At 43.9% G+C, this 20,958-nt stretch overlaps 1 protein-coding gene and 1 pseudogene across 1 annotated transcript; one reads left to right on the forward strand and one right to left on the reverse strand.

The window, feature by feature from the left end:
* Window positions 1-770: 770 nt before the first annotated feature.
* On the reverse strand, window positions 771-1,534 carry LOC130863520 (phosphoglycerate mutase 1-like; annotated as a pseudogene).
* A 7,789-nt stretch (window positions 1,535-9,323) lies between these two features.
* On the forward strand, window positions 9,324-16,182 carry Scoc (short coiled-coil protein). The gene is made up of 4 exons (XM_057753569.1): window positions 9,324-9,468; window positions 12,348-12,419; window positions 12,873-12,956; window positions 14,640-16,182. Exons 2-4 carry the CDS (start codon window positions 12,398-12,400, stop codon window positions 14,780-14,782), a joined length of 249 nt encoding a protein of 82 aa, XP_057609552.1. The 5' UTR covers window positions 9,324-9,468; window positions 12,348-12,397; the 3' UTR covers window positions 14,783-16,182.
* The last annotated feature ends 4,776 nt before the right edge of the window (window positions 16,183-20,958 follow it).

Below are 20,958 nucleotides of genomic sequence, written 5' to 3' on the forward strand. Positions count from 1 at the left end.
CTGGACCCACACGGTAGGGTCAAGCAGCTGGGACATGATTCAAACAGCGAAAGACAAAACCCTGGACATGATCAAGGGGCACTTCACCTCTACCAGACAAGACAGAGGGGTCCTAACACACAGTAAGGGACACTCCTGTCCCTTGAGGACAAGGAGTTTATCCCACTTGATATGAGGAATGGCTTATTTTCTGGTGACCACATAGACTATTTTAATCACCACTAGAAACCTCAGAGGGGTTTTTGTGTGCTGATAAATATATATGTACTTTTGATTTTGTAAAAGTAAATGTAACACATAAATTTGACAGGATTGATCCCAACCTTCAGGGGCCAGAGCTCCTTTAGGCTCAGAGAGGAAGGCAGTTCATCTTTTAAATGCAAGCTACTTTCACCTTCCACTGGAATGACTACAGCCCCAGTTACCTAACTGCAGAAGAGTGCAGGACAGGCTTCTCACTGGTCAGGCCACAGCATGGCTCCTCCCTGACCTCCTAAAGCAGACCCTTGTAAACAAAGGACTAAGAAAACTGTAATTACTACCTCTCAATTCTCCTGCGAGGGAGCCATCCTTGGATGTGGACCAAGAACGTGCACCCTAGAGGTGTTACTCTGACTAGTTTCTAGAGTGGGTGCAGGGGATAAAATACTAAAACAAAATGGGAGCCACGGATCCCCATCTGCAGCTACAACTTAAACTTAAGATCCTAAACGTGGAGTCGGTGACGGGTGCTGGGAAGGGCACCGGAGGCAGACAGGCAAGGAGGAGGGTCTGGGGGTAGAAGTCTGTCTGTGCGCCTTCACTTCTTGGCCTTGCCCTGCGCGGCCACAGCTTCCATGGCTTTCCGCACGGTCTCTTCATCTCCCAGGAACTGCATGGGTTTAACGGGCTTCAAGTTCTTGTCCAATTCATAGACAATGGGAATGCCAGTTGGCAGGTTCAGCTCCATGATGGCCTCTTCTGAGAGACCCTCCAGATGCTTCATGATCCCCTGAAGGCTGTTGCTATGGGCCGCAATCAGGACTCTCTTCCCCTCTTTGATCTGAGGGACAATCTCTTCATTCCAGAAGGGCAGTGCTCTGGCAATAGTGTCCTTCAGGTTCTCACAGGACGGCAGCTGGTCCTCAGTAAGGTCTGCGTACCTGCTATCCTTACTGATGTTGCTGTAGAAGGGATGGTCAGGCTCCATTGGCAGTGGTAGGACATCGTAAGATCGCCTCCAGATCTTTACCTGTGCCTCACCATGCTTAGCAGCAGTTTCTGCTTTATTGAGACCAGTCAGACCCCCATAGTGTCGCTCATTGAGGCGCCAGGTCCTGACCACTGGCAGCCACATCTGGCCAATGGCATCCAGGACTGTCCGGAGGGTCCGGATTGCTCTCTTCTGCACAGAGGTGAAGCAGATGTCGAATTCATAGCCAGCATCTCACAACGCCTGTCCACTGCGCTTCGCCTCCTTGTGGCCGCTGAAGCAGTTCTCCAGGTTCCAGGCGCTCTCGCCTTGCCGGATGAGGACCAGCTTGTAGGCAGCCATGGCGATAGGCAAGGGGATGCAGCAGAGCAATTTAATTTTTTTAGTCTCTGTGTGTGTGTGTGCATGTGTGTATATCATTTTTTTTTCCTGAGACAAGTTTTCTCGGTAGCTTTGGAGCCTTTCTGGAACTCGCTCTGTAGACCAGGCTGGTTTTGAACTCACAGAGATCCACTTGTCTCTGCCTTCCGAGTGCTGGGATTAAAGGCATGTACAACCACTGCTGACATGTATACCAAGTCTTAAAGACTTGTTTAGGGGCTGGGTAGCTAGCTGGGTGGGTAATGGTCTCGCTGTGCAAATGCAAGGACCTAAGTTCAGGTCCCTGAACACACATAAAGATGAACGTGGGAGCATTGGCCTAACCCCAGGGTTCTTATAGTGAGACGAGAGAACAGGCAGTGGAATCTCCAGAAGCTTGGGGACCAGTTAGCCTGGCATTTGGGATGCACAGAGCAAGAAGCCCTTACTCACACAGGTGGGAAGTAGGATGGGCGAGAAGGATCAGTAATTAAGAGTATGTACTGCTCTTGTAGAGGACCAAGTTCTGTTCCCAGCCCTCATGTCAGGCAGGTTGATGTTCTGTCTCCAGATCCAGGGCATCCAATGTCCTCTTGTGGTCTTCTTGTACCCACAATCACACACACACACACACACACACACACACACACACACACGTGCACATACTAAAATTAATTTTTTTAAAAGGTGAATGGCAAAGATTGTCATTGAGGCTATATTCTGACCTATACATGCCTGACTCACACTCAGATACGGGGATACAGGTCACACACAGACCTGCACATGCCTGACTCACACTCAGGTACAGGAGTACAGGTCACACACAGACCTGTGCATGCCTGACTCACACTCGGATACAGGGGTACAGGTCACACACAGACCTGCACATGCAGGCACCCACACTCGGATACAGGGGTACAGGTCACACACAGACCTGCGCATGCATGCACCCACACTCGGATACAGGGGTACAGGTCACACACAGACCTGCGCATGCATGCACCCACACTCGGATACAGGAGTACAGGTCACACACAGACCTGCGCATGCATGCACCCACACTTGGATACAGGAACACAGATCACACACAAATATCACTGACATACAAAAAGATAGACAATAGTTGATAATACTTCACAGCTTCTTGTTATGGAAGCCTGTTGGTAGAAATTTACATCTCCATAATAATATTTATATTACTGATTATAAATATTTATTATGTTGTATATAATACAGTACGGACAAGGGATTACCCCCTCCTTACGGATTGGTTGAGCAGTATGGACAAGGGATTCCCTCCTCCTTACAGAGTGGGTGAGCAGTATGGACTGGGTATTACCCTTTCCTTACGGAGTGGGTGGGCAATAGGGAGAAGGGATTACCCCCTCCCTCAGTTCTGAGTTGCTTTTGTCCCCAGAAAGTTGGACCATGCCACAATTTCGGACCATTTAGAAATCCTAAAGTGTACTTTTAGAGAAATGTCAGTAGTGAGCTGTCCTCATCTTCTTACATCCAAGTCCCCAGATTTTTGCCTGTGAACTCTGGTTCAACAAAGGAGCCTCCTTTATTCTTCCTTCTCTCCACGATGAGATTCTGGTTGTTGACCTGCAGATTGTGTCTTCCTATTCCTTAATCCTGGTTGGATCTTTATGACCATGGGCCTCTTGTAGACTGTCAGAGGCGTCCTGTGGATGGTAGCTTGAAAGAAAATGGCCTCTATAGTCTCCAAGATCTGAACTTGATCAACAAGAGTGACACTATTTGAAAGGCTTAGGAGGTATGGCCTTGTTGGAGGAAGTGTGTCACTGGGGATGGGCTTTGCTGTAGAACTCTTAGCTATTTCTTTAGTCTGCCTGCCTGTCACCATGCTTCCTGCCATGATGTTAGGAACTAAACCTCTGAAAATGTAAACAAGTCCCCAATTAAATGCTTTTTTAATAAGAGTTGCCTTGGTCATGATGTCTCTTCACAGCCACAGAACAATGACTAGGACACTTGCTAACCAACCTTGCCTTCATGATGCTCTCTACTCCACTGCCATATGAATATGATAAAACAATCTATTATGTCATATTTGCCTGTAATAACGTCTCTTTGGTGCTTACTTCTTCAGCACACATACTAAAGCTGTACCAATACAGAGATTAGCATGGCTCTGTACAAGAATGATATGCAAATTTTGAAGTGTTTATGGCGACCTATGTGTGATTTTCTTTGGGGCTAAACAGTTGTGGGGTATCGGGCAGGACAGAAACCCCAACAAACTAGCCGGCCCCTCATGTTACAGAATGGCACCCAATGTGGATAACTACACCCACAGAAAGCCTGATAGCTTGGGAAAGACTAGAGTAAAACATTTCGGTTTTCAGCCATAACAAAAAAAAAAAAAAAAAAAAAAAAAAAAGGAAAGAAAAGAAAAGAAAAAAGCTGAGCTGTTTTAAAATGCAGGCTTTCTTGGCCATCCTGCCAGGGAAAACTCTGACTCTTTCAAGCAGGCGGTCCTGACTATGGAGCTATGGACACAATGTTGCAGCTTGCTTCCTGACAAGGACCTTGAAATAGGAACTTTTCAGTGTCGTTTACACACTGTTGCAGCTTGCTTCCTGACAAGGACCTTGAAATGTCATAGGAGCTTTTCAGTTGATGGAGGAAGGTCATTGGTTAAAAAATAAAGAAACTGCTCAGCCCTCATAGGTTAGAACATAGTTGGGTGGAGTACACAGAACAGAATGCTGGGAGGAAGAGGAAGTGAGCTCAGACTCGATAGCTTTGCTCTCTGGGACAGATGCTATGAAGCTCCGACCCAGGATGGACGTAGGCTAGAATCTTCCCGGTAAGCTCACCTTGGGGTGCTACACAAATAAATTAGAAATGGGCTAGTCCAGGTACGAGAGTTAGCCGAGAAGAGGCTAGATATAATGGGTCAAGCAGTGTTTAAAAGAATACAGTTTATGTGTTGTTATTTTGGGGCATAAGCTACCTGGCGGCTGGGAGCTGCGTGGCAGGAACGCAGCCTGCAGCTCCCAGGCCGGCCCACAGCTCCTTCTGCATTCAGTGCTGTTTACACACTGTTGCAGCTTGCTTCCTGGCAAGAACCTTAAGACTCCATAGAGTTGTGACAAAAAACTTCTCCATATTCCTTAGCAAATTAAAGACCCAGGTGGTCAGAAAAAGAGATATACAGTAAAGAAAGATTCAAAGAGGAAAAAAATCCTCTAAATGGTTTACAATGTGTTAAAAATATATACAGGTTAAAGGTTAAAGTTCTCAGAGTTAAAAAAAAAAAGAAAGAGAGTAGCTTGGGAGGCAGAGACAGGCGGATCTCTATGAGTTCAAGGATAGCCTGGTTTACAGAGGGAATTCCAGGACAAAGATACACAGAGAATCTGTCTCAAAAAGCCAAAAGTTAAAAGGACCCGCTCACGTTATAGGTTTTGTTCCCAGCAATGAAAAAAATCAGACACGACAGTCAACAACCATAATCCTAGCACTTGGAAAATAGAGGCAGGAGGACTGGAAGTTCAAAGTCACTCTTGGCTATCTGTGATGTCTCAAAAAGATTACATAGAATATATTTACACAAAAATGCATATGTAACTTTAATATCTAGCATTTTATTACACATTTATAGCATTTTAAATTTATTTTATTATATATAATATAAAATATCATATATTTATGGAACCTATAATGCAACATGCATATTATATAAAATATTTATGTTAATTATATATAATATAAATATATATAATATAATTAACATAGATATATAATTATATTAGTTATATTTATGTTAATGTTGCATATAAAAATGTATATGCTATATTTCTAGTATATCATAGATATTTATAATATATTTTAATATACACATGTAAATACATAAAGATTTTACACATACACATACACACACAGACAGACACACACAGACAAATGTAACAGCCCCAAACCTTAGCACAACTGGCTCAATGATGGAAGAACCATTCAGGCCTTGAAACCCAGTACACAGGCAGCAGCACCTGCCAGAACAAGAACAAGGACCCAATCCAGCAAAGTCCATAGTTCTGGGAAAGTCTCTAAGTGTAATAACCTGGCTTTGGGCTTCTGCAGTTCTGCTTCTGGCTAACTGTTCTTATTAACTGAGGTGTGTCCACCCCAGATGTGGTCATCATGTTTCAAAGCTTGCCTTGAGAAAGGCTCAGGACTGCACTTGTGTCCCAGATGCCCAGTCAGATGCCCAGTGTAGAGACTTCTAGTGATTTGAACCCAAGTCTGAATAGTTTTCTCTGGTGTATACCTCACAACACACACACAGAGAGACTTGCACACATACACACACACAACATGCACAGACACACACAGAGACACACACACACATACACAGACATGCACACACACAGAAACACACACCACAGACACACAGACACACACATACACAGACATGCACACATGCACATACACACACATACACATGCACACATACACATGCACACACACAGACATGCACACACACAGACATGCATACATACAGCGTGCACACACACATGCGCACACACATATGCACACACATGCACATACACAGACATGCACACACACATGCGCACGCACACACATCCACACACACATCCAAACATTGTTGCAGTATTGTCTGCAGCACAGACTGAATTCTTATGGGAGCGCTGAACTGAAAATCATGACACAGATCTTCTAATGTTCTTTCTTACTGGCAGGATTTTGCCACGACGGAAAAAGCTACTGTGTGCACAGGTTGACTGCATAGCTGTAATTTTCATAATCCGTAGTGGATTTTCTAAACTTTTTCTTCATTTTTGCTTCTTTCCACCTAGCTGCTCGTAACTTGTAAGGAGCATATGCAGCCCGAGTCTTTCTGTCGTCAGCACACTCCAAATGGTGTCCGTTTGACCAGCCAGAGTGATGCTAGGTCTCAAGTGTTCCTGTGTGTTTTGAAGCTGATATCAGTGAGAGGAAAAGAAGAAGCGAAGTGAAGGAGGCTGTCAGTGACCACAGTGAAGAAAATGCTGGGCAGTTTGGCTGCAGTATAGTAACCAGAGGGTAACAGGCCCCGGTGCTTCGTAGGACTCCATGATGGAAGTGCCATTCAGGCTGTAAATCAGCATGGGGACAGACAGTGTATCTGCCAAAATGAAAATAAAGACCTTATCCATCACAGGCCATAGATCAGGTGAAGTCCCTAAATGTACTAACTTTGCCTTTTAGCTAACTGTTCTTGTTGATAGAACGTGGTTTCTGTACTTAAAAGCCCACCCTGAGAAAGCTCCGGTTCTACCATGGGGTGCTGTACACCTGCTGTAGTCACTGACTGCCTAATAAGGGCTTTCCATTGGCTTAAAGCCATGTTTGAGACGTCTTCTCTGGTGAAACCCCACAACAAGAGCAGATAATTGGATTCCCCAGTTTGAATCTGCACATTGCAGCAAGAGGAACTTCTGATGTGTTTCAAGTTTCAGTAGCAAACTAACATGTGTGTGGAGCTTACTTAAAACCACTCATTTCTGCAGAATGGATTCCTGTAATTCCAGCTCTCAAGATACCGAGGCAGTAAGATTTTGCCTTTAATGGCAGCACTCAAGAGCAGTGTGAGTTCAAGGCCAGCCTGGTCTACAGAGTGAGTTCCAGAACAGGCTCCAAAGCTACACAGAGAAACCCTGTCTCGATAAACAAACAAAAACCAACCAACCAACCAAACAAAGAGATTTATTTGAAAAGGAAGAGTCCAGGAGAGCGACTGCCTCTGCCAGGGTGGTGAAGGACGGTCAGCAACTGAATAGGCAGAGGGGCTTATATTGGCTTCTTAGGGGCGAAGTTTTTCCAGAAAGATTTTTCCATTTAGGGATTGGTTAGTTTTCCTGCTCAGGGATTGGTTGGTTTCGTTGGTCGGGGTAGAGTTGCCTCTGGTTTCAGGGCCAAACTGTGTTTCTTTCACTGGCTCTTTTTTAGCTTTTTGGCTCTAGTTTTGGGGCCAAGGAGTGTTTCCTTCACTGGCTCTGGTTTCAGGGCCAGGGTGGGTTTCTTTGGCTGGCCTTTTCCCCTTACAGGACTTCTGTCCCTCTTAAACTGTAAGCTCCAAATAAACATTTCCTTCTATAAATTGCCTTTTGTGCTTTGCCACAACAATAGAACAGTAACTAAGATGCCATCTTTCTGTTTCATGTTTTCCTCGTTAATTTTATGGGTTCCTCATAAGAGTCTGGAGCGGAATCCTGACACAGGATCTATACAGGCCAGACTGATCTTCAACTCACAATCCTCTACCTCCATCTCTGGGGTGCTGTAAACTTAGGTGTGTGCCAGCAAATCTGGAACAAGAGGTTTTCATTTTTGATTACTTCTTTCTGCTTGTTTTTTTTAAAATTATTCTTCTTTTCCTAATTTCTTAAAGGGAATACTTAGATTATTGATTTAAACCTTTCCTTGATTTCCGAGAGAAGCCTATAATAGTAAGAAAGATGCTAAGCACTCCTCCGGCTGCATCCACAAATTTTGATGATTACATTTATAATTAATTAAATATGTTGGTTGTTCACATCAAACATTTTATATATTCACAGTTAAACTTAATTGAACTATTTTTTCATGATTTCCTGAGATTCACAGTTTGTTTGAAGTGTATATTTTGATTCCCAATTATTTAGGAATTTCAAAGTATCTTTCTCTTACTGATTTCAAATTTAATTTCTTGGTGGGTAGAGAAAATAATTTGTGTGATTCCAATTATGTAAGTTACTTTAAATTTATTGATGTTTCTTATCTGGCAAGAGGCCATTTTGGGGTCTGAAGAGATGGTTAAGAATGGTCTCTCTTGTAAAGAATATGAGTTCAGGTCACAGCACTACTGCTGTGTAGCTCACAGCAACCTGGGAGTTGTAGCAATGGCTCACCAGTTGGGTGCTCTTACTTAGGAGGCTGAGTTGGGTTCTCAGAACCTACTTCAGCTGGTTCACAACCACCTGTAATCCCTGCTCCAGGGATCTGATTCCCTCTTGTGGCATCTGCAGGAACCCACACACACAGCCACATAGTCATGCAATTAAAATTAAAATCTTATATAAAAAAGAAAATTAAACAAAAAACCATACGTATATATATCACACACACACACACACACACACACACACACACACACACACACACACACATATATATATATATATATATATATATATATATATATATCTTTCTCTGAGAGGAGAGAGAGAGAGAGAGAGAGAGAGAGCGATCAGGCAAACGCTGATCTAAGACATCATGAAGCGGTCAGGCGAACTGTAAGCGTAAAGATCGTCCAGGATGCGGGGGTACAAAGAGAAATATCCATTAATGGTACATGCTTTATGGTTCTCTGACTTTAAAAATTAAAAAAAAAAAAAAGAAAAAGGAAATGTGATCCTAGAATTGAGGGGCTTTTAGAATTGAGGGAGGGGAGACTGTAATGTTCTCACTCTGTTTTGAATGTGCACGAATGTCTCTCGCCCTGAGTCTGGCAGTATCAATTTACAGGATAACTTTTTTTCAACCTAGAACGACTTCCAACCACTCTTTTCCGTCTCCTGGAGAGACAAAAGCTGCTCAGCGAGGTCCGCCGTCTCTGGTGCGTCATCTTTTCTGTGATTGGTCGCTGCCTTTTCGGGACACGCCCAACAATCCTGATTGGGCGTCAATGCCCTTTTGTTAGGGCAAAGGTGGACCCCGGGGCTCCGCCGTGGGCCTGCCGGCAGCCAACGCGCAGGCGTGCAATCTCGCGTTCGGATTGGTGGGAGCCCTCCTCCTTGGTCTGCGCACGCTCCGTGGGCCGGAAGGGAGGAGCTGCCGCTGTCGGTCGGAGAGCCGCGGCCTGAGGCGTCCTGCATATCCCGCCCCCTTCCCGGCGCTTCGGACGCAAGGTGAGGCGGTCCGGGGCGGCGAGGGCCGGGGCCGGGGAAAGCGCTCGGTCCAGCCGGGGCCGTGCAGGCGGGGTGGGCCGGGGCGGCGGCCTGGGCGCGGGATCGCGAGGCCTGACGCCCCGCCGAGCCCTGCGCAGCCTCCTTCCCGGCCGGCCGCACGCAGCGGGCTGTGTGGGAAGAGGCTGGCGGTGCCCGATCGGGACAGTGTGGGGGTGCGATGGGCCCGGGAGGTGGGAGAGGACGCGCTGCAGCCCTTGATAACCTTTCAGCTCGCGGCAGTCCTCCTGCCTCAGCCACCCGAAGCCAGGGTTGCGTTATAGGCGTGATGACCCATGCCTGCCTGGGGTGGGACCTCTTTGCTCGTGCCTGGGTTTGTCTCTTTGTCAGCTTTTCTCAAGCATTCTGTGGAACAAATGTTGGGGAGTAGGTTTGGGAAGGAGAAAACTCGTTCCCGAAAAGCCCGGATTTCTGTTGTACTGCCCGCCTTGACGGTGGACTAGCCGAAAAGGCAGATGTCTCCAGACCGTTATCTGTTTCTGAGAATCAAAGCTGTGCGTAGGTGTACCGGTGCCTGTATGCTCCAGTGATTGAACTGGATGCAGCTAGGTCTCTGGAGATCTAACTGAAGTTTGAAATCCTTATTGACCATGCAGTTCCTCGATTTCCGTAGAATTTGAGACCCCCAAAATAACAAAGCAGAACGTGGACAGATAGAAACAAATTACACTCGAGTGGATGCAGCTTGAAACAAATGAAATTTATCTTAGTTGTTTAGTTTGTGGAAATGCCAAAGAAGCCGAGTTTTTAAAAACGTTTGATAGGCACAGATTAGGACCTTAATTACGTCTTGGCTGTGAAACAGTAGGCAGGGCCCCTGGCCTGTATAAGGCTTAGTGCTCCCATCTGTGAACTGCAGTTTCCTTTTGAAAAAACTATATATGTGAAGTGTTTTGTGCATTGATTTAGTGCCTTGGGCACTTAATTTTTAAGAATACTTGTTTACGGGGCTGAAGAGATGGCTCAGCGGTTAAGAGCACGGACTGCTCTTCCAAAGGTCCAATTCCCAGCAACCATATGGTGGCTCGCAACCATCTGTAATGAGACTTGGCGCCCTCTTCTGGCGTACGGGCATACATGGAGGCAAATTGTATACATAATAAATAAATTAAAAAAAAAAGAATACCTGTTTACTGGTAAGTGGTGGCAGCTGAAACCCATTGGTTGCAGGTGCGGAAGGTCCCGTGGTTGACTTTGGATGGATAGTAGGGAAATGCAACTTCACATCTGAGATGTGCGGCTGAGCTGAGGTGGAATGGCGGGGAAAAAGAGACTGGCCATGACTATAGCCTTGGCTCTGGGTGACCACTGAGATGTGGATCAGGCCACTCAGCTTTGGCCCTGGGTTCTACTACGACACATTTGGCCACTTGGTTTTTCTTCTGTGCTCCAAACAAGAATCTGGAGATGAGAGGGTAGCGGTTAGAGTCGGTTGCATGCTCATGAAGTACACAAACACATTTGAGCTCAGCAAATTCTCAGAACAGACCCACAAGATACATAGTTATTAGCTCCATTTTATGAATGAGGATGCGGCTGAGATTTTAAAACTTGGGCAAAATTTCAGAGCCTGTAATACAGAGTGAGGGTTTAAGTATTGGTCATCCAAATCTGTGTTTTTCAATTGCTGTGCTAAACATCTTGAGAAGAGGTTTTAGGAGTACGGTGTGAGCATGCAGCAGTGTTTAAGTTAATCCTCGTTACTGCTTTCTGTGTCTCTCAAGTCTTACTCTCTACCCTTTCACCTTCCTGGATCTAAAGTATAGAAGTTACAGACTCTCATCCACTAATAGGCTAGGTGCACATAGGCACTGAGAATTCCTGTGAGTTTCAAAGAAAAGTTTTAAAGCTCTGATGTAGATAATCTTAGAGAATCATGTTTTCAGAGTCAGGGTCGCTGGTAAGTCAAAGATAGCCGTGTAACTGTGTGTGTGTGTGTGTGTGTGTGTGTGTACACACGTGCTGTGCTCGTGATCCCACACATCACAGACATGGCAGTGCATGTCACCCCAGTGCTAGGGAGGTAGGTAGAGGGTAGGCCTTTTAGAGCTTGCTCTAAAATCACTGTAGTGGAATCGGTGCGTTCCAGGTCCATTCAAAATATATCTTAAAAAATAAGGTGGAGAGGGAGCAAGAGAGACACCCAGAGTGGACTGTGGCCTCCACATGTGCACAGAGACATGCACACAGACAGACATAAACAACCGAAACAGCTTTCTGTTGATTGAAAGTTTGAACATTGTTTAAATGGAGAGGAATACTTTTTAAAAAAATTACCATGCAGATTAGTTTCCTTATATTGTCATACATTTGATAGTTTGAATTCTTAAAGTGTGATCCTCAAATACTGTAGTAGCTTGAATAACTTTAAAAACAGAATTTTGAAAAGAATCTTGTAACTTACTTTCTCTGGACTGCAGAGGGTCTCTGTGAACCGAGGTGGGAAACGTGAGAAAGCAGTGTTCAGGCTGCTTGGGAGCATGCTGAGTTTTACAGCCTTCAGTGCTGTGCGAAGATACTCAATAGCTTTCGTGCTAAGAGCTGCCCGAGAGTCCGCTTTTGTATTTGTACACTGGGCATTCTGTTTCTGAAAGATTTTCATGTGTTTACCTTTCCTCCTCTTTGTAATTGTCCTTAGTAAAAAGATTTACAGTGTTTCTGAGTTTTTTTTAAAAATATTGTTCTGTGTATGTCCTTTGCATTTCAAAGTGCATGTAAGTAAGGCATGGGGAGGGTTCCTCTGTCACATCCTTTAACTATCTTGTCTCTGGAAGAACAAGTTTATATTTTACTGTTGTGTCTGCTTCTTTCTCTTGCTGCAGACCATTCATCAAACAGAGTGCATTCAAGAGCTGCAAATTTGTTACCCAAGATGATGAATGCTGACATGGATGGTAAGGTCTTTGTTCTTCTTTGTGTGTGTGTTTCTGGCTTTCTGTATGCTTTTGCTTTATTAAACAATGGAAAGGGCAGAGACACAATCTTCATAACGTTTAGGTTAACTGGGAAGTGATGGCACATGCTTTTAGTCCCAGCACTTAGGAGACAGAGACAGGTGGATCTCCAAGTTTGAGGCCAGGCTGGTCTACAGAGAGTTCCAGGACAGCCAGGGCTACATGGAGAAGATTTAAGTGTAGCTTCTTTCCCATTTACTTCAGAAAGCATCCAAGGTGGCTTCCCTTCTGTAACTGTATGGCAAGTTCAGCTTAGTGCCCGTCTACCCTGAAATGTACATGGTAATTAAAACAATGGTTATAAAACGTTCTGCAGAATTTTAAGTGCTGCATGCCAAAACAGTAATAAATAAATTTATTTATTAATAATAAATTTAACACTTTTGATTACAGCAGTCGATGCTGAAAATCAGGTGGAATTGGAAGAAAAGACTCGACTTATTAATCAGGTGTTGGAACTCCAACACACACTTGAAGGTTAGATTGCATTTAGTAGTTTTTGTGAATGACATCCAGTTAACTTCAGAGTCCATGTTAATAGTTGGTGGGGTTTTATTTGTTTGCTTTGTTTTTGTATTTTTGGTATTTTGTAAAAATAAAAAAATGTTATTTGTACATGTGGGCAGATGTGTGTGCAGGGCACTCTTATGGAAGTCAGAACATTCCTCCCATCATGTGCATCTTGGAGCTGAACTCAGGTCTTCAGGTTTGGGTTGCAGGCCCCAATCGTTTTCTCTTTCTTGCTGTTGTCTACAGCCTTGCCTGGTGGTCTAACGGACACATTTGCCTGAGTAAGATCAGTCACTGCTCTCATACATCCTCCTTAAGTTGTTAGCAAGATGCTGGCTTACTGCGAGAGCTCTTTTTAATCTGGCAGTGTGTTCCTGAGCCTGCTTCAGGAAGGCCCTATTAAGATGAAAAGAAACATTACTTCCAGAGATTCAAATTGATGGGAGATTTGTTTTCATTTCCTAGTTTCCTTTCATAAAATTACTAGAGCCACCAACATGTCTTCTGATGGTCAATGTCATTAGGTATTGTTAAGTTTGGGGCACAAAGTGAGCAATAATTTCTCATTTGACAGTGACAGCTCTTCCCAGAGTATCTGCTTGTCCCTCTGCTTTGCAGGCCTCCTTTAGTTGCATTTCTGTGTGGCTCACTTCCTCAGTTCCTTCAGGCCTCTGGCCAAATTACCCTCAGAGAATAGTTAACTCTAAAAAAGACTTCTTGCAGCCGGGCGATGGTGCACGCCTTTTCGGGAGGCAGAGGCAGGTGGATCTCTGTGAGTTCGAGGCCAGCCTGGTCTACAAGAGCTAGTTCCAGGACAGGATCCAAAACCACACAGAGAAACCCTGTCTCGAAAAACCAAAATAAATAAATACCTCATCTGCTTTTGTGATCCTTAGTCATTTTGCTTTTTCTCCAGAAAAAGTGTGACATACTGTATATTGACATACTGAGTGTTTCCTCCTGACACCTGGGTGCCCTTGTTACTGAATGCATGTGTGCTCACATGTAACCATGTTCACTGCTGCTTCTGTTGTCGCTGCACATTTGTTAGATGTGTGGACGGAGATGACTTTGCACTCGCTCACCAGGATCTACATTGTTGAATTTTTAACTGATGTTTGACTGCTGCTTGGGTCCCACAGAATCTCTGTGGAATCCGGCTGTGTCAAGCTGCAGATCGCAAACATTTCCAGTAAAGACATTAAACATTTCCAGTAAAGACATTAAACATTTCCAGTAAAGACATTAAACATTTCCAGTAAAGACATTGTAGTTTCATGTGGTAGCACATGGACCTTTAAAACACAGCGTTGTCTGACCACTGTAAGAGTTAACATAAATGCTGTCTACAGACTGAGTCCCATGGGAAGCTCTGTCAACAGGCACCATCTTCTGACTTATACTCAGTAAATTCTTTTTGCTTAAGTCTTTAACCCCATTCATCTGAATTGAAAAGCAGAAAATTTATGAATTGTGATACTTATTTATTGGTAGTGCTTGGGGTCAAGTCCAGGGTCTCACACATGTAGGCACTGGGAACACCCTTAGCCTGGTCTCAATTTTTTAATGATGAATCTTGCATTTCATAACATGGAATAATTGACATGATTTTATTGATAATTATATTTTTGTTTTTTTTTTTAAATATAGATCTTTCTGCAAGAGTAGATGCAGTTAAGGAAGAAAATCTGAAGCTAAAATCAGAAAATCAAGTTCTTGGACAATATATAGAAAATCTCATGTCTGCTTCTAGTGTTTTCCAAACAACTGATACAAAAAGCAAAAGGAAGTAAAGGGTTCACCTTCCTCTTGTCATGGAGTTGCTGCTTTTTTTTTCTTTAAAGCTTGGATATGATCCAGACACAGTATCCTCCTTTACTTCCTTGAGTGTTTATAAAGAGAATGTCAGATCTAGGTAATATTAACTGCTTAACAGGAACCATCCCTAAGTTAACATTATATGTATTACGTTAGTCTATGACAATGTGCAAATGTAGAGACTTTATAATTAGAATTACAGATATTTATGAAACTTGAAGATGAATGTTTTGCCAATTTGCTTATATATGTATAGGTTTAGCACTGTCTTTTATCATATGCCTAACTCGTAAAATACACAAGAGAATAACCATGTGTGACAAAGTGACCAAAACCATGTACTGAATGCACAGCTCTGTACCTTGTCCGCCGTCGTGTGCCTCTCCTCCATCTGCCTCTTCCTGCCCATCTCCCTGAGAGTAACCTGAGTAGTGTCACCTACCAGAGCAGCCTGAACTGTAATTGTTGATTCTTAACCAAAATAAGACACTTTCTTAGCTAAGCTTGCCGTTTGTGATATTTAGTAATTAGATAGGATTGCTGGTTTCTCTTTAATCAACTGAAAATAGATTGAAGCTATAAAAAATGAAGATTTTCTTTGAAATGTAAATTGTCACATTGAGAAACTCAACACTCTCTTTTGCACAAAATAGCCCATTCAGTGTTGAAAAGATGAGAGTGCTGGTCACATGTATGTGAAAAATAGAAAATCTTGAGGAAAGATAGAAAGAGGAGGGAAACTGGATAAACAGAAGTAACCAGCTCCAAATCCTTTCCCTCCAGATGTGTTACCTCTGGCCCACATTGCACTTTGGGACAGTATGAGAGCAGACTAAGTCTGACTGACATAAGCGGGTTAAGTGAGCCACATGTCAGAGAGAGACCAGTTAAGAATTTGGTCTCAAGGTTGGTTTGTACCCAGGAGATGAACTTTTGCAAAATGAATTGAGAGTATATTAGTATCAGAATCATGAATATAAGAGAGTTTTGTATATGTGATACTTGTTAACCTTAGTATTTTATCTCAGTTGTTTTCCCAGAAATTTTGTAAACTCAGCTACGTTGTTTGCAGAATTTTAGTTATTTCTTTTAATTTTTAAAAATTTAGTTTGTAGCTTTCATTTGATAAAGGAGTTGATATTGAAAGTAATACTGAAATGTTATAATAGGGAAGATCCACTAATGCAGCTGATGGCTCTTAGATTGGGCTGTGTTGACTCGTGGAATTATCTAATGTATTAGTGGTGATAGCTATATGGACATGTAATCCTCACATTGCAGATATTTTGTAACCCTTTTGTGACTGCATTACAAATATTTAAAATTGTGTTCAGGTTATGCTTTGCTGTTTAATAAAAAGCTGTTTCAGAGGTTGTGTGTGTGTTATGATACAGTTGCTAAGTAAATGTGCAGTGGTACCCTGGGTTTGCAGGGCCACAGTGTAATAATGTATCTTATGTAAGCATCCAAGACTGCTACAGCAGTAACCTTTTATTAAGTGTTTCAGGAGCTTTCCTAGCTAGCTGAAGTTCTAGGGAAGGGGCTGTGTTTGGGTTAGGTTCCTATCCTCTGTTGTTTCCAGCCTAGCTGGCTCTACTGAACAGATTGTTCTGCATCTCCAGTTACACTATTCCATTCACAGGAAAGAGAATGAGAGAATGGGAGTGTGCAAAGTCTAGGTGTTACAGGCTCTGCCTTGAAATGGCACAGTCTCTATACATCCAAAGCCTAGGGTGGCTGATAAATGATTTCTTCCCTGGGAAGCCATGTGTGGCTACAGCTTATCTCTGTGGAAGGAGGTGAAGGACCTGTTGTAGTGATGAGGGAGCAGGCCTGCTTTTCGTCCCACCTGGCTCCCGCACGGCTAGCTTTACACCTGATATAACAACACACAAATTGTATTCTTTTAAACACTGCTTGGCCCGTTAGTTCTAGCCTGTTATTGGCTAACTCTTACATCTTGATTAACCCATTTCTAATAATCTGTGTAGCACCACGAAGTGGTGGCTTACTGGGAAAGATACAGCATGTCTGACCTGGCAGCTGACTCCATGGCGGCTGACTCCATGGCATCTGCCTCACTTCCCTTCTTCCCAGCATTCTGTTCTGTCTACTCCACCTACCTAATTTTCTGCCCTATCAAAAGGCCAAGACAGTCTTTATTAACCAATGAAAGTAAAACATAGACAGATAACCCTCCTACATCAACCTGTCACTAGCAGTCCAGCTGCAGCTTGATCTTTTGCTACAGAGTATCTGGAACTGCTTCCCCTCACAGAGAATGCATTGCAGCACCCTCATCTAGTTAAATGATAAGCTCAAAATCCAAGAGCTCTCTTAAGATCCCTCAGTTTATCTGTTCTTATTGTTCCCTGGTCTAGAGTATTATGGGACAGAGTGGTCAAGGAAAAGTTCTCAATATGGAGAGTGGAGTCAAAATCTTCAGATTTGAGGCAGTTGTGGAATACCTTGCTGTACACATGATCTGATCAAGATTTTCCTTTTTCACCATCTCCTGTGCTGCTCATCCCAGAAGTTATTCTGTTCCACCTCATCCCACCCCTCAGGCTAGGAAAGCAGTTCACTTGTTGACTGGGACTTGGTGCCCATTTTAAGTCAAGCTCGAGGTTTTTGTTTTTTCTTTTACTAATATAACCTTCTCAAACAAACATGAAACCTTTGTAACTAGTTCACATTCATTTCCTGTTTGATTTTGATTGCACAGAGGAGGAGGACAACCTGCAGGAGTCAATCCTCTCCTTCCACCATGTGGGTTCTGGGACCAAGCTCAGGAGGTCAGGTTGTACCCTAACTGATGTGGAATATCCTTCTGGATATGTGTTGTTTTTAATAGTTAATGAATAAAGCTGTTTGGGCCAATGGCTCAGCAGAGTAAAGTTAGATTTAAATCAGAACAGAGAGTAGAGTCAAGGAGATGCCATGTAGCTGCCGAAGGAGAAAGATGCCAGATCCTTACCAGTAGGCCACAACCTCGTGATGATACATAGATTTAGAAATGGGTTAACTTAAGATGTAAGAGCTAGCTAGGAATATGCCTGAGTCATTGACCAAACAATGTTGTAATTAATACAGTTTCTGTGTGATTATTTGGGTCTGGGGATCCAGGAAATGAATGAACAGTCTTAGTTTACATCTGATGAAAATCGTCTTGCTTTGAAGCCATTTGTCTGTGTCGGGCACAGTCAATCTCTCTTCAGCCTTGATGTGTAAGCCTTTTCCCCTAGGATTTGACTTCCTAATAGAGGAGACCACCTTGGGACCAACTGAAATGCAAGGAAGACAGCTCTGACCAGAGCAGAGCTACAGGCTGGAGATCGGGTCTCTTTGGTGTAAAAGTACCAGAGAAATGGTTTTATTTTTTTTAAAAAAATCTTTTAAATTGAAAATTCATTCAATATATTCCGATCAAAGTTTCCCATCCCCCACCTCTCAGGTCTTCCATTTCCCCACCCATCTAACTCCACACCTTTCTCTTTTTGGTTTTTCAAGACAGGGTTTCTCTGTGAGCCTTGACTGTCCTAGAACTTGCTCTGTAGACCTGGTTGGCCTTGAATCACAGTGATCTAGTGGCCTCTGCCTCGTGAGTGCTGGGATTAAAAGTGTGCATTCCCACTGCCTGGCTCTTTCCCTTTCTATAAAAAACATTTTCAAAACAGGCAAATAAAGCGAACCATAGTAGTGAAACAGCAAGAAAGGGATAAGCACGAATACGCATGGAGACTTGAGTGGACACGGTCAGCATGTCTGTAACACTAGCCTTGGGGGTGGGGGAGGGAGCAGAGGCGGGCAGACCTCTGGAGCTCTCAGACCAGCCAGTTTATCCAATAGATGGGTTCTAGGTTCAGTGATGTTCCATAAATAAGGAGAAGAGTGATAGAGGCAGACACCAAACATTGACCTGTGGCCTCTCCACATGCACACACACACTGCCACATGCACACACTTGTACACCACACACAAAATACAGGTGGGAAACCACATAGTGTCTGTTTCTGACCCAGACTTTCCTTAGCTCAGTGACCAACAGACCTTAGAGTTCTCATCTAACCCTATCAACCATCTAGGCCTGCCTTCAGCAGTAACTTTTAGCAATAATCCCCTTACGGATGCTTCTGCTTAGTATGTTTCCATCCCCCAGCCCTCCAGCTCACTAATCTCTGCTTGCTGTACTAGTAGCTGAGGGTGTCTTGGCACGCAGCACAGCGCTCCTGCACAGTGGTGTCTTGGCACGCAGCACAGCGCTCCTGCACAGTGGTGTCTTGGCACGCAGCACAGCGCTCCTGCACAGTGGTGTTGTAGTAATTTTCTGTACCTACTTTTCTATCTCTGTGGTGCTGGAGCAATGCCTGTCAGGAAACAGCAGCAAGCTGCCTGCTAAGGACAAAATGTGTCCTTCTCAAACACACTGAAATTGTGACACACAATTGGATGGAATTGGGCCATGTGACCTTAGAGAGAGACATGATGAAGGCAGAGCGTTTGTGTGTGTGTGTGTGGGGGGGGGGGTATAAAAAGACCGCAGAGAACCCACTTGCCACTTAAGGGCACAGGAAAAGACCACACTCAGCATTTGGGAGGCGCAGGCACCTTGACTTCCCTTGGCCTCCAGGACTGTTGTGCAGAAGCCACCTAGGCTGTAGTGTTTTGTTACAGCAGCCGGACAGAAGGTGGCACCTCCCACCAGGTCCCAACTGAGGTGCTTCCTTCAATCCTGACACTACCATCTCACCCAACATTTGACTCACATTTCTGCTGCCCACTATTTACAGGGTACTGCAGACCATAATCCCTTAGTTAGGAACTTACAGAACCAGATGCTTCGGAATTTGGCATTTTTCAGATTTTATAAACTGTTACGACTTGTATAGGGGCACAATTTGGAGCAGTTTGTGTCTGCATCAGAATGTATGAGAATCAGCGGTAACTGGGAGAAAGAATGAGTATATAAAATAGAGGCGCAGAGAAAAACCCAGCTGGGAGGTCAGGTTGGGCTGCCGAGTGAGATGGTGTTCAGGTGGTGAAGTTGCTTGTGCAGAGATCGGCCTTTCCTTTTCGAACTGTTCTTAAAGAAGCAAACTCCTGTGATGTAAAAGTGGCCGACATCAGCTGAGCGCTCATCTCCTCTCAGGTCGGATACCTCACCCTTATTCCTGCCAGTTCTTTCCCCTTTAATACACAGTCTTTCCATAGGATAAAAACGAGAATAGAACCAGGCAGTGGTAGTGCATGACTTTAGTCCCAGCGCTTGGGGAGGCAGAGGCAAGTGCATCTTTGAGTTTGAGGCCAGCCTGGCCTACAGAATGAATTTCAGGACAACCAGAGCTGTTACACAGAGAAACCCTGCCCTCCCCCCTCCCATAAAAAAGCATTAAAAAAGAGAGTAGAATTTTAGAACTTAAGATTAATTTTATGGTCAGAAGCAAAGAGAAGTGGATCTAAATTCTTTAGCTGTAAGCTTCACTTTGTCTGATAGTGCTGACACCCACTCCTGACCATCACCAGGAACTTCTCAGTGCTGCCACAACCCATATAACCACCACCAAGTCCCAGAGGTTGTTTTCATTCTAAAGATCGCTTTAAAGAGCCTGTTACATGACAGTTGCAAACAGACAGACAGAGGAATGACAGCCTTGCCTCTTAGCTACTTCATCCAGAAAACAGCCACAACTGGTTCCACCGAACCCAGAGATTAGTGGAATTTAAATGACAATTTTACTGTAACAAAGACTTAGGTTGCCTCTATGACAGTATCTCTCTAGGTAGCCCTGGCTGTCCTGGAACTCACTGTGTAGACCAAGGTGGCCTCAAATGCACAGAGACCCACTTGTCTCTGCCTCGCAAGTGCCATCACCCAGCCCAGAGTCTGTCTTATGACCTAGGAGTTTTGAGGAGGGATACTAGAAGCTGAACTCATACACTGTAACCACTGAAAGTGGTTATCCTGTTTTAAGTTTCCCAAAGATGTATCAAATGTCTGTTATTAAAATTTGAAAGTAACCCTACGTTTCTACAAAACATAAGATATTGTGGCAGGCACGTAAAGATGGTTTTCTGGTTCTCCTAGTGTCTCCTAGACTGCCGTTACTATTCTGTGCACTGGGGCCTTAAGAGACAGACTAAATGTTCCCAC

The sequence above is a fragment of the Chionomys nivalis genome, chromosome 21, assembly GCF_950005125.1.
Source record: "Chionomys nivalis chromosome 21, mChiNiv1.1, whole genome shotgun sequence".
Classification (NCBI taxonomy): Eukaryota; Metazoa; Chordata; class Mammalia; order Rodentia; family Cricetidae; genus Chionomys; species Chionomys nivalis.

Coding starts and splice junctions, on each gene's coding strand:
- Scoc (XM_057753569.1), top strand. CDS start 12,398: ATGATGAATGCTGACATGGATG. Junction 12,420..12,872: donor GATGAATGCTGACATGGATG/GTAAGGTCTTTG, acceptor TTTTGATTACAG/CAGTCGATGCTGAAAATCAG. Junction 12,957..14,639: donor ACTCCAACACACACTTGAAG/GTTAGATTGCAT, acceptor TTTTAAATATAG/ATCTTTCTGCAAGAGTAGAT.